Here is a 13,181-nt window from a genome sequence, read left to right on the forward strand (position 1 = left end):
TTGGCAGGGACGGGTGTGGGCCTGTCTGGCGTGGTGGTCAGAGGGCCCAGGCTGCCCCCGCTTCCTGCCGCAGGAAGGTGGCTGAGGCGCCAGGCCTTGGCAGCCTGATCCGTCTGTCCGTCAGAAAGTTCTCCATCAGCCGCGCCAAAGGGCCCTGTGGGCTCCGTGGTCACTGTCTGCACTCGTCCGTGGGGTCTGCAGGGGGCAGTGTTCTAAGTCTGTCACTCTGCTGGCTTTTATTATCAGGGGCTTTTTATCAAAGAAACTTGCCCTCAACTGCTTGGTTGCTCCAAATCCAGTTTCTCCAGGAGAGTCAGACTAAACTCTTTGTTCTTTCCCTTTACTTATCAATGTCCAGAATGACTTGGTTCCCAAACACCCTAGAGGACTCCTTTTAATGTCATTTCTAGTCACTCTGTTGACACCACTCAATAGTAGAGTTCACCTTCTGTAGATTCTCTTCTTTTTAAAAAAAAAAACTTCTATGTAGGCAATCGTATTTTTTCCCACTTCAAACCCTATGACTTTTCTGTGTTTCTCTCATTTTTGCTATGGCTAAGACCTCCATGTGGGTTGGTGTTGAATGGGACTTTCAAAACCATGTAATTACAGAAAACTTAAAGCATACTGTGAAGGCTGAAAGAATTGTGTAGTAAAAACCCGTATGTGGGCCACCTAGATTCCATAGTTTCATCATATATTTTGATAGATTTCAAAGTAAATGCCAGATATCAGGGCACTTGCCCTAAATAACAAAGGCTTCAGTGTGCAGACCTTTAACCAGAGCTCAGTGTGTGGCGGCTTTTTCCCTTGACAAAGAGTTCACACGATGAAATGTGCAGATCCTAAATATACATTTTTAGGGTTTTGACAGTTGCATACACCTGTGTTGTCCAGACTCCCATGGAGATCCAGACATACACCATCACCCCGGAAAGTTCCCTCCTGCCCCCAGCCAGCCACTGCTCCCACCGCGCAGGACTGTACCTGCTCTGTGCCAAGACTGGGTCTGCGTGAGAACCCGCAGGACTCCTCGTCTGTGCGCACCCAGTGAGGAGGGAGGGTTCGCTTCCGGCCAAGCTGCCCGGCTGACTTTCCCAGGGACCTGCCCAGCGGACAGCTCTCTGCAGGGCACTCGTGTCCTGTTCGTTCCACACGAGAGTTCCTTGGTTTTGGTGGCTGGAGGGGAAGGGCCATAGTTACCTGTGTGAATGACAGTTAGAGGACTCAGCATGTCTGAAAACTGAAATCAGAACACAGACCTTAGACAGTTAACATTAGGGAGGCCTCTGTTTTCTCACTTACAGGCCACAGCATTTTTATGACGATGGTAGTACCGTTTTCATCTCTGTCGTTACTAATATAAGGCACTTAAGGCAAAATCTTACGTTTTTGATTTATGTCCAAAAGAAAATGGTCCGTGTTTTTTACAGTGTACCTTCTAAGCACAGTCTGTGATGATGACCAGCATTCTGTCCGTGCCTTGCTGAGGCAGACGGCTGAGTGTCCCACTGAGTGAGGGCCATGGGTTTCCCTTCACCCCGGCACGGGATCGCTTGAGTGCGTATTTCCTCTGAAATCTTTGATTGTGCTCAACACTCGCCCTTTGCACACAGTTGGGGCATCTTGCTGTTGGGAAAGCTGATGGACTCGGGGCTCTAAGCTCAGCACAGACACCCTGGTTGGGGGGGGGGTGCCCCCTTGGCTCGCGGTTCCCCACCTCCGCCATGGCTGCAGGAAGTCGGCTGTCGTGCACCCTGTCACTTCTCTGAGTGGGAATTCCAGTCTTCTCTGTCTGCCCTGGAGGCTGTGTCCTTGGTCTGCAGCAGATGGCTGCGACGTGCCTACACATGCATCCTTGGGAGGATATTATCCTGCTTATGATTCCCTGAGGTTCTTGAATCTGTAATTTATGTCTTTTACCAAATTTGGATAATTTTTGCCAGTGTTTTTCAGTTTTTCCTGCTCCATTTCTCCCTCCTCTCCTTCTTAAGCGTCTGTTCTCCAGCTTGGGTAACTCTGGGCCGTCTTCATGTTCACTACCTCTTATTCTCTGTCCTCCAATCTGCTGTTAAGCTCACCTAGTAAAACTTTAATTTCAGGTTTTCCTTTCCAGTTCCAGACTTTGTTTGGTTCTTTTTTTACAGTTCTGTTTCTCTGCCAAGTTTTCCCGTCTGTTTATGCCTTATCAGTGCATTTTCCTTTACATCCTGAACCTGCTGATTGTGGATGCTTTGCCTTGTCTGCTTGCAGCCTGCATTCAGGGTGCAGAATGGATGGAGAGTGGAAACAGGTAAGACGTGCAGTATGTCGTGTGGTGAGAGTGTTCTTGGGTATGCCCTGTCAGGATGGTCTGAGGCCCAGTTGTAAATTTCATGTCCAGGGAAGGCCACCCCTGAGAGGGGGCATCTGAGCAGAGACGTGACCAAAGGGCCGTACGGATGGGTGCTGGGGCAGAGACTAAAGGTGGGCCTGGGCCTCCAGCAAGGAAGGAGACCCCAGGGAAGAGAAGAGGGGTGCACGAGGCCATCAGTGGGCTCTGACCAGTCCCGTCCTCTCCTGCGGTCTCTCTGGGGTCACTCCTGTGGCATTTCCCGTGATGACCCACATCAGCTGACCTTCTCCTGTATGCTGATCCTTCTGGAGGAAGCATTTCTGAAATGCTCCCTGATGCATCGAGGACGTGAAGCCTGAGGGTGTCACTGCCCCTCCCCAAGTTGCTGAACCACCACCCCAGGCTCCTCTGTGAGTGACTTGAGCGAGACTGTGGCTGCGGCCGTGCCCACTGGGCCCTGGCTCTGTGGCCGAAACGTCTGCCCTCCCCCTCGTCCCTGTGTGTGTATGGTCTGTGGGGTGGGCTGCGCCTCAGCAGCATCCTGGCCTCTGGATGCAGGAGCTGCCTGTCACCGCTGACCTCGCTGGAGGGCCAGACAGAACTGTCTTTCAAAGGGATGGGGAAGCCAGCTGGGACACACGTCTACTTGTTAGGACATGTGGACAGACAGAGCTGTAGGGAGGGAAGGAAGAACGCTGGTGTGTCCACTGCACGACCCCCAGTGGAGATGGTGTCTGCATGGGGCAGAGGCTGGATGGCCACCCTGACCTCTAACCTAGGTATGTGCCACGTGGAGAAGTATGTGTCACTCCTTCCTACTTTCCAGGTGAGCTGGCCCTCCCCATCATTTCTGACGAGCACATGTGTTATGTAATGACCAGACCTGCCAACCTCTCCCGTGAGCGAGGCCCCACCCTCCCTCATGTGACAAGGGCATGCCCATCAGCAGCCTTGAGGACGCCCAGAAACAGTGTTCACTGAGTGTGTGGGGAAGATTCAGAAAAGCTATGATTGCAACTGGGTCATCCTTACAAGATCATGTGGGGACGAGGGCAACACCCACTTGAGCGGGCACAGATGCCCCATGTGCTGACAGCCCACTCAGACGTGGGGTTCATTTCAGCGAGCACAGATGGCCCACATGCTGACAGCCCGTTCAGATATGCGGTAGGGTGACACCCCACTTCAGTGAGCACAGACGCGCACGTGCTGATAGCCTGCTCAGATGTGGGGTAGGGTGACACCCCATTTCGGTGGTCGTGGGGCCTGGGGTGCATGTGGGTGGGAGCTCGCCTGGCTGCTGGAAGGGTGCTAGCCTGGCCACCCATTCCATGCAGGGCTGTGGACACACAGCACCTCAAGCAGATGTGCCTCTCGGACTGGCCAGAGCAGGGTCTGGGGCTGCTGCGTCCCCCTCAAGCCGCATTTCAAGCCCTCAACGGCCCCCTGTGGCCAGTGGGCACCAACGGCACAGGCAGATCCGGAATGTTCCCATCGCTGTAGACAGTCCTGTGGACAGCGCTGGCCGGCACTTCTTTGGGATTCTGACAGTCACTTTGAGACAAGCTTGGGCGACTTTTCATGCCCAGGAAACAAAAGACAAAGGAATGGTTATGCAGCATGCCCTTCAGCCTGATGTACATTAACTATTTGGAATATATTAACCCTAAAAATCTTTGGGGCTATGTCTAATTTCCGTTGACAGGAAGTATTTTCCTATTTATCCAAAACCAATAAAGCCACCTCAGGTCATTACTGTGGACTCTGTTTTGGGCTGGCTGGTGACACCTGTAGATCTAAGCAACAGGGGACACCTGGGGCTAGGAAGTCTGGTTGCCACAGCAACTGTTAACCAGGACCATGGACGGAGGGTCACCGTGCGGGTGGGCGGGCTGCACGGGTCACTTCCTGTTCCCAGCAGAGCCCAAGGAATCCTTAAAACGTATATTAACAATTTTCTAAACGCTTCATAATTGGGAGCATGCAATTTAAAATGATTTTATTTAAAGCATGAAGCCTTTAACCAGCTCTTTCAAAAATACTTGCTTGCTAGAAAATGTGCTCCCATTCACCATCTGATCTCTGGCTTAGATCTCATCAGCTGAAATGCACAGTGTCCCGTGGCCAGCTTTTCCTTTTAGCGGTCAGGCTGTGTCCATGTGCTTCTCATCGGCTTCCCAATAGCAAGAACAGCGAAGCCAGCCTTACATGCCACATTCTCCTGATGCGAGATGTGACCAGGTGGCTGGACAGATGGGGCTCATGTCCAGAGAGACCCGCCCAGCTCCAGCTGTTTCTGGAGGATTCCTGGGCAGGCCTGGCTTTGAGTGGGTCCTGGGACCAGGCGGGGAGCAAGGGGCACAGGAGGCTCCAGACCAGGCCAGCATGAGTGAGTTAGGCCAAGGCCAGGGAGGCGGCAGGAGCATGACCCCATCTCTGGGGTGTCGCCAGTGTCAGTGCCTCCCGGCCCCTTAGAAAGAAGGATGAGCCCGAGTCTGTCCCCTTAGGGCAAGGGCAGCTCTGGCAGGTCACTCTGACAGCTGGAAGGGCAGTGGGCCCCTGCAAGGCCCTCCGACGGCACCCTCCCTGCAGGTGCTCGTGTGGCACCTCCTGGTGTGGCTGGTTGCCATGGTGACAGGGTGTAAGAGGGAAATGACCAGGTGAGCAGGCCAGGTGGGGATTCCTCCTCTCGGCTGGACAGGTGTGGGCAGGTTGTGGGGTGGCCCCCATGACTTGCCACACGGATGCTCCATAATGGGAGCCTGGTTCCAACACTGGCAGGAGTTCGCCTTCAGATTCTGTCTCTGCTTCCCTTACGTTTTTCACTTGATCTCCTTTTGCATTTTGTCTCAGTGAGAGAGGAAAGCGTCTTAGCCGGTTGGTTGGTATCATGCGCCTGTCACGACAGCGGTGTTTGTAGCAGCAACTGGCAGCACGCGGCTCTCCCAGCTCCCGTCTGGGTGGCAGCCGGGCAGGCGGCACTTCACGCACAGTATCAGGGAGGCTCCCTCCCCTGCCCTCCTCTCAGGGAAACACACAGCAGCGAGGACTGTCCTCTCACTGATCCGTGGCTCCACGCCACAGGAGTCGGGGCTCCAACGGGCCCCCTCGAGAGCCTGCTGTGGCCTGATTGGGCGGGGTGGCTTCTGCATGTGGGCCAGGCTCGGGGGGTGCACACTCCTGACCGTAGCTCTGCTTTCAAAATGCACTTTCCTTGAGTGGCGTTTCCATCACACACACTGAGCAACAGTGATGCAGACTCAGGCCTGGCCTTGTGGAACAGTGACGTCGCGGGGGCAGAGCTGTCAGGACTTGTGAGAGGCACACCCTGAGTCCCGGCCACCTCAGTTGTTCAAGCGAGAGGGGAAGGCTCTGTCCTCCGCCGGGACTTGGCTTGCTGCTTGGAGCCTGCAAGATGTGCCAAGGACGGGCCTTTGTTAGAGGCGTGCGCTTTGCAGACGTTAACCACGCAAGGTGCTTTCACTGAGTCAGAGATGCATGGAGAAGCGGAGTCCGTGGGCCATGCACTCGTGGACCACAGACAAAGTCAGTGATGTTCCCGGTGACTCAGGTCCCAGCACCTGTGAGGTTCACATGGCCCAGTGGGGGTGGCCTGCCTCCCTCATGATGGACAGCCCGGGATGGTGGGCCCTACCTTTTAGACACAGACCCAGGCGGCCCTCTGTAGCTTGGTCTGTGGAATCTGAGCGCCTCTCCCGCCATCTGAGGTCGGCTGAGGGGGACCCGGGATCAGAGTGAACGGCACCTGGTGTCATAGCACCTCCTGAGTGAAGTCTGAGCTGCCCGCCTGGCCCTGCCACCACACTGCCATGCTGTGTGCCTGGGCTCCCCCGCCCTGTGCCCTCCCCAGCAACTGCTGCTGGCCCGTTGGACCTGGGCACACGCCCACCATGAGACCCCAGGCGGGGCAGTAAGAAGGACCCAGCACCATCCTTGCTGATGTCAGAGTCTGAGTGTCCCCCGCCACCAGGTGGTGCCAAGGACAGCGGGCCAGGATGCTGGCGCTCCCACAGCTGACCCGTCACCCTGCAGTGTGCACCACCCCCCGCCCTGTCTCACGCACTGGCTTTCCTGAGCCCTCCTACACGTGAGGTCTGGTGCTCCATGACCAAGGAGGGGTCGCTACCTGTGAGAGGCGGGGTCACCCCGGAACTGCGATGTGGGGCTTTCTTATCCCAGAGCACAAAAATGGCCACTGAGTTTCCGCAGCCAACAGCCCACCTTTGCCGTGTTGGTGGCTGTGCAGACGAGACCTGAGACGTAACCCACGGAGATCCACATAGTCACTTCTTCGAGCTCCAGGCGCTCTCCAGGGCGTCATTAGGAGCCGGGGCGGGCGGCCGAGGGCGGGCGCTCGGCGCAGGAGTGACAGCCCATCAGGAGGGAAGCGCTTTTCTCCTTTTCCTTGTTTTTAACCGTGAAGCTAATGGGTTTCCCGTTCTCACGTGGATGGTGGCTGTCACTTTTGAAGGATCTGTGCGTGCAACATTTAATTGCTCTTTCTAAGTAACTGTAATAGTTTCGAGGATGGTAACGAGATCTCGGTTAGTATTTTCTCCTGGAGCGGGCACCTGGTGGCTTCCACCTCTGAGATGTTGTTCAGGTGACATCTGCCTCCTTGGTCAGAGGCGGCTTGGCCTGTGTGAGTTGACCTTGATTCTGGGCGATCTCCCCAGGGGCCTGGCGCGAGCCCACCCTCTGAGCCCCCACAGCCCAGTGGCCCTCTTGTCGGCCGCAGTGTGTCTGCTGGCCTCCCTGTCTCCACTCTTCCCACCCGGAGCAGACAGTCAGCGGGACTCTCCTGGAGGAGCAGCCAGGCCGCACCGTGCTGTCACCGTGAGGGTGCAATGCCTGTGGGCCGTGCACCCCGCGTCTCCAGGCACAGGGCAGGCCTCTGGGTGGTGGGTGTCCTGGGCCCTCAGTAGAACAGTGTCTGCACTCTTTCCCACGGCCCTGAGGAGAGGGAGACGTGAGCAGCACTTCCACGTTGGCTGTATTTGGGGGGCAGGTGCCCCGAGCGGGGCAGAGGAGTGAGGGACCCCAGGTCCGAAGCTGAGCAGGAGCCCAAGGATCTGTGCTTCTGTCTAAACATGCCGAGGGTCCAAACTCAGCTGGTGTCATGGGCCTTTGCTCAGATGCCGTGTGTGGCTGCCTGGCAGGCACAGCCAGGCGCCCCGTGCCCTGGAGTTTTAAACGGTTGTTCAGCAGCGTAAGCCTAGAGAGCAAGAGCGGGGAGAGCGTCCGCCTGTTCTGACCGCTCGCATCTGCTTGGCCGAGGCTTGTCCAAGCATGCAGAGGCCTGAGCTGCTGCTCTCCGACCTGGAGGCCATCGATGGACTGTCCCCAAGAAACATCCAATGCGGTAGAACCTTCCAGGGCCCCCTCGAACTGAAATTGTTATGTAGGTGTTTGTGCACCAAGTGGAAGAGCTGGGGACCTGTATCCCTCCAGAAAGGGTCTGGGCACAGGGGGCCCCCTGAGTAGGGACTTCCAGCTGATCAAAGGCTCATAGTGGAACCTCTTAACTGTTCGGGTCGGCATTTGTCACGGTTGTGAGCACATCCTCTAGGCTGTCCCCTGCCCAGCCCAGCAGGCGATGCCCTGGCAGTGTGCTGTGCCATCCGTAGGCACACAGCCTCTCGGCCGCAGGAGGACACCGGGCAGCGCACTGGGCCTGTGTTTTCCTGGAGATGCCTCCCCACACCGAGGCAGAGAACAATGGCGTTCCTTGTGTGAGCAGCACAGCTGCCGAGGACCAGCAGGATCCAAGCAAGAACGCAGGAGCAGGTGGGCCTGCCGGCGACCCTTTCTTGCCCAGGGGTGTCCGCGAGCACTGGTGGCTGGACTGCAGCTTGGGTCTTGAAAACGCCTCCAGCGAGATGAGGACGGGGTATAGGCAGGGGGTCCCGCACACCTGGCTCCATGCACCCCAGCAGGGCAAGGAATGTTCTGGCAGGTTCAGAAGGAGGCAGGAGGGCAAGGTGACCCACTGCCAGTACACGTTCATCCCCAAGGTGACAACGTGTCCCCTGTCACCCGCTTCCTGGCACTTAGGTGGGTCTCTGGGCTCTGCCATTTGCATGTCACTTTGATTGGTGTCACTCAAACTGCGTATTAAAATTCTGCTCCTCATGTCTGTGCGGAGCGGTGACAGTTAGAGAAGGCAGGCCGGCCCAGGGGAGCGCTGTGCCCGCCCGCATGAGCGCCTCGGCGTCTATGAGGGTTTCAGCATGTGAACAGGCAGGCTTGGCACTGTGGAGCTGTGGGGCCCAACCTGCTGTGGGGCGGCGGCGCCCCCAGGCTCTCGGTGCCCGACCTGACCCTGCCAAACACCCTGAGTCTGCCTGCCCTGCTGCGGGGCCGCGTGGTGGCAGGGCCTCTCGTTCCCTGAGTTTTCTCACCGGCAGGTAGAGGATGGGTGGGGACAAGTGGCCTTGGAGGTCCTTTCTCAAAAAGCAAAAGTATCTGTCCTTGAGTGCACTCGAGCCGTGACAGTAGCCACTCCATGTTCCGCGGTGTCCTGGGGCCTAGGATCACATTCATTATAAAATGTACCCCAGCGACTCATGGCCAGACTCCATGAAAATCGTCTCGAGATAAAACTAGAGAAGTTGTCGCATCGGGAACAAAGCCTGTCCTTTCCTGCCTGACACGAGCAGGGGGTGTGGAGAGGTTGTAAAGCAGACGGCTCTCACCGTGCGCAGGGCGAGGAGGACTTGACTTGCATGAACTGGTCTGTGTCTGAATCTCGTGACGCAAAAGAAGTGCAGGCGATTCCTGTGTTTTTCCCTCCCGAATTTCTGAGGGAAGTCGGGGGTGTGCTCGGTTCTGGTGGGGTGCAGGTGGGCCCTGGAGGGGCCGGGCTGAGCCCACGTGGGCATCCCAGGCTTCGAGTCCCTGCAGAAGGGTGGCACTGACGTCTCCCCTGGCCAGCCTTGGCCAGAGTGCCCTGCTGCTCTGTGCTCCCCTCTCCCGTCGGGTGACAGCTGTGCCGGCAGGCCCCCAGCCATGACTGATCAGGCCGGCTGCAGCATGGTGGCGCAGTGGGCTCCGGCTGCCTACCTCACTTCACCCCCTCCCGTCGGCCCCATCCCCCAGGACCCTCCCAGCTTCTTTCTGCTTCTGGAATCATCTCCAGACAGGTGCAAGGTGCACACTGGTGGCTCCAGAGTTCCCAGCACAGCTGCACATGGTCAGCCAAGGCAGCGAGCCCATGGAGACGCCACGCTCACCCATCCAGGGTGAGACTCGCTGCCCTTCCAGCTGGGCACTGCTGCTCTCGGACACTGCTTTGTAGCAAACTGACTCATTTCTCTCCAGAAGAAGAACTGATTTGGAACTGGGGTTTCAGAAATCCACAGAACACATGAGAGTCAATGGGATTTCTACCCCCCATTTTATTATGAAAAATATCAGACTACAGAAAGTCTCAAACAAGTGTACAGTGAAAGCCCATAGCCCCCACCTGGCTCCTGGGGCGGCTGTCCCTTGTCCCACCAGCCGTGTCACGCATCTGTTCCTTCCTCGTCCTGATGTTCAGGGCATCTCGCGTGAGTTGCAGACATCAAGATCTGCACATCTAGCCCTAAACTCTAGGGTTTGTACTTTTATTTGGTTTTTTTGAGAAAGAAATTTACAAACAACGAAATGCACAAACCTTAAGGTGCCTCGATGAGTCTTGGCAAGTGCACCCCCATGACCCCACCAGGGCACAATGTCACCCAGCATCCCCCGCCCGCCCTCTCCAGGCAACCATGTTCCTCTTTCTCTCACCTGCCTCAGTTTTGCTCATTCCAAACCTTCTATAAGTGGAACCCTAGAGTATGTACTCTTGTCTACAGTGTCTTTCACGCAGCATAATGTTTCTGAGATTTGTCAAAACAGGATGAAATACACAAAACAAAGTGCAGGTTCCTTCTGAAGGGCTGAGTTGGTGACAGCCTGACACCTGTCCCAGGCCCCGGGTTTCCTGTGACGCAGTGTGAGCAGGGGTTTCCATGATGGGGGCCGACTCCGTGAGTTTTTACCAGAACCTGGAGTGCCCATCTCTGCTGTGAGGATGAGAACCTGGGCTGAGCTCCTGCACAGCCCATGGCGGGTTCCCAGCAGGAGAGTCAGCGAAGGCCCCACACCCACCAAAGAGCTGCCGCTGTGCCGGGCTGCGCCCTGCGGGGCTGACGGGAGGCCGTCTCACGAAGCCCCTGTCACCTCCACCACCTCCGCCTGCTTCTCCGCCTGGCTTCCTCCCTCCCCTGGGTGGCAGGGACCAGAGACAGCTCTGCTTGCAGAACCTCGTGTGCAGGCTGCTGGCCTCGCGCACGCTGTCCATCCTGGTGGCTGCTCCTCAGGGAGGACACGCACAGCTGTGATCTCACATGCAAGCCCGTTGAACGGGAAAGGCTTCCACAGGCCCACTGGCAGTGCGTGCTCAGCATGGGGCCCACGTCACGTTTCCGCAGCACCCTGCCAGGACAGGAGGCTTGCTTGGGCCCTGCCGCGCAGTCCCACTGCTGCCACAGAGAGGCGTCTGGACTCGGGGCTGAGATGCACCCTCAGTGGCACCGTCTGTCCTGTTTTCAGGCCTGTTTAAGTTGACCTGGGTCTGGGGACTTGTTTCGTTGGCAAATGCCCGGCTGTTGTTAATGTGCCCCTTTGTGTTCTCTCCCTGTCGTTGTTCCAGGATGGGAGTCCCAGCTTCTGGAGACGGGCTTCCTGGGAATCTTCCTGTGCCCCCTCTGGACTCTGTCTCGGTTGCCCCGAGGGACCCCCACATCCCGGATCGTCGTGTGGGGCTTTCGGTGGCTGATCTTCAGAATCATGCTCGGAGCAGTAAGTAGAACTTCTATTTGTTATTTTTTGGGGGGAAATGTACTAAAAACCAGTCATTCTTGTCGTGCCCTCTGGCTGGCCCAGCATGGCCAGCTGCGCCCCTTCAGCTGTGACATTCAGAGGCCTCTGAGCCCTGGAGCTCCACCGGAACTCCCTGGCCCTTTGCACAGCCATTTTCTGTGTTCACAACCATGACTCTGGGTTGGTTCATAGGGAGACTAGGGTTCCATGGCTTGTCTTCCTCGGAATCACGGAAGGAACGCATCCTGCTTTAATTTCACTAACAATCACCTTTAAGATTTTCAGAAACATCATCTGAACCTTAAAACCGGGAGTGGCTGGTCCTTTTGACTCTGACTGTTCTAGAGAATCTGGCAACTTGCTCTCACTTCTCTTCCACGTCTCGCCCCTGTGAACGAGATCTTCATTCCTGCACCAGAACCGTTGGGAAATACTAATTCCTCTTACGTAGGAGCCTTGGGCACAGAGACGCCAAGCTGTCTGTTCGCTTTGTTTTCCCTTGGGGGCGATCACAAAGAACTCATTCCTGACCCACCCGAGAGCAAGCCGCTTGTCCATCAGGACGGCCTCACTGGGTCCCTTTCAGTCCTGGCGGGTCTCGGTCTCCCTGCGACCCCGACACTGGCTGCCCAGCCTCCGGTCCTGCACCTCTGGCAGGCGGCCCTTCTCCTTCTGCTTCGGGGACAGTGTCCGCTGGGCCCAACACTGACTCAGGCGCCCGCCGGTCCTCCCACAGAGTCGCTTTTCCCTAGGTAATTAGTGAGGATTTGCAGCGAGGTCCCGTGCAGTGACATGGCTGTACCCCCTCATCGAGCGCTCCATCTACTCAGTGTTTCTGATGTGAGAGTGCACCCCGTGCCCCCGGTGCTGTCACGTCCCTCTGGCTGTCGCTGATTTGATGCCCTCACTCCCTGTATCTGGCTGGGGGCCTGTCTTGTTGCCCCCATCACCCTCACATCCTGAGCAGCACCAGTCCTTAGCTGGCGGTTGATGGGCGTCCACCCTGGGAGGCTGCCGTGGGTCCTGCAGCAGGATCGGCATCCCAAGGGCACATCTTCCCTTTCCTGTCATTTGTCAGGAGCCCGCTCTCAGATCCGAAGCATCGTTCATCGCAGCGTGATCACCATCTGGGGTTAGGTTAACAGCCACATCATTGGCTGCGTGGCCGCAGGCTCTGGGGACACTGGAAGCAGCTGAAGTGCAGAGGGACGAGCTCGCCCAGGGCAGCAGGCCTAGGGCCAGGGCCCAGCATGAGCCACCACGTCCACTCATGTGGGTGGTGGTGGGCCCCCAGACTGCTTGCCCAGGGGCCGGGTGGCACCGCAGGAGGGGCAGACAGGTGTGTGTGGAGGCCTCGGGGGTATGCCGTTTGGACCTGGCATGGTTGGCAGGGCATGCAGCCTGGGCAGGCTGTGAGTAACTGCAGATGCCCAGGGCTTCTGTGTCGTGCTGACCGTGTGTCCAGATCCCACAGTAAGGTGGCTGCTTCCTCCGAATTCATTTTCCATGTAATTAGAAAGCAGGAGTCCATGTCACGGTTGCTGTCAATGAGACGCTCCCAGCAGGCTGTGCTTCCTTGACCATCTGGGTCTTGATTTTGGACTCTCTTCAGCTGGCTTTAAAAAGCATGAAAATATGAGACGTTTCAAAGGACCTGACTGGGGACCTCCTGGGATGGCAGCTTCGTTAGGTGGGATGTGAGGCTGAGGGCCCAGGGGGAGCACCCACAGGCAAGCAGCCTGCGTGACGGGGCCGTCAGCTGCTGGGAGCCAGGCCTGCGACACCAAGTCGCATGGACTCCCACACTCCCACAGAGCGCGGGCCTCAGGAGCGCATGCCAAGCCTCCTTTTGTGGCATCTTGATTGGCCGTTAGCACCAGCTGGATGAAAATTACCAGGTGCACCAACAGGTATAATCACCAGATTCAATCTGCATGTTGGGCGGTGGTCATCTTCCCTCACTGGCGAGCAGAGA

At 57.0% G+C, this 13,181-nt stretch overlaps 1 protein-coding gene across 5 annotated transcripts in view; it reads left to right on the forward strand.

The window, feature by feature from the left end:
- Positions 1-13,181, forward strand: part of LMF1 (lipase maturation factor 1) — a 116,814-nt gene that overhangs the window by 39,443 nt on the left and 64,190 nt on the right. For all 5 annotated transcript variants that reach the window (XR_011494397.1, XR_011494395.1, XR_011494396.1 and 2 more), the window contains exon 4: positions 11,037-11,185. Coding sequence is in view for 1 of the 5 variants with exons in the window: in XM_044747608.2 (XP_044603543.2) it covers positions 11,037-11,185 (149 nt within the window). In the remaining 4 variants the exon portion in view is untranslated. The remainder of the gene's footprint in view (positions 1-11,036; positions 11,186-13,181) is intronic.

This window comes from Equus asinus, chromosome 14 (genome assembly GCF_041296235.1).
Source record: "Equus asinus isolate D_3611 breed Donkey chromosome 14, EquAss-T2T_v2, whole genome shotgun sequence".
Lineage (NCBI taxonomy): Eukaryota > Metazoa > Chordata > Mammalia > Perissodactyla > Equidae > Equus > Equus asinus.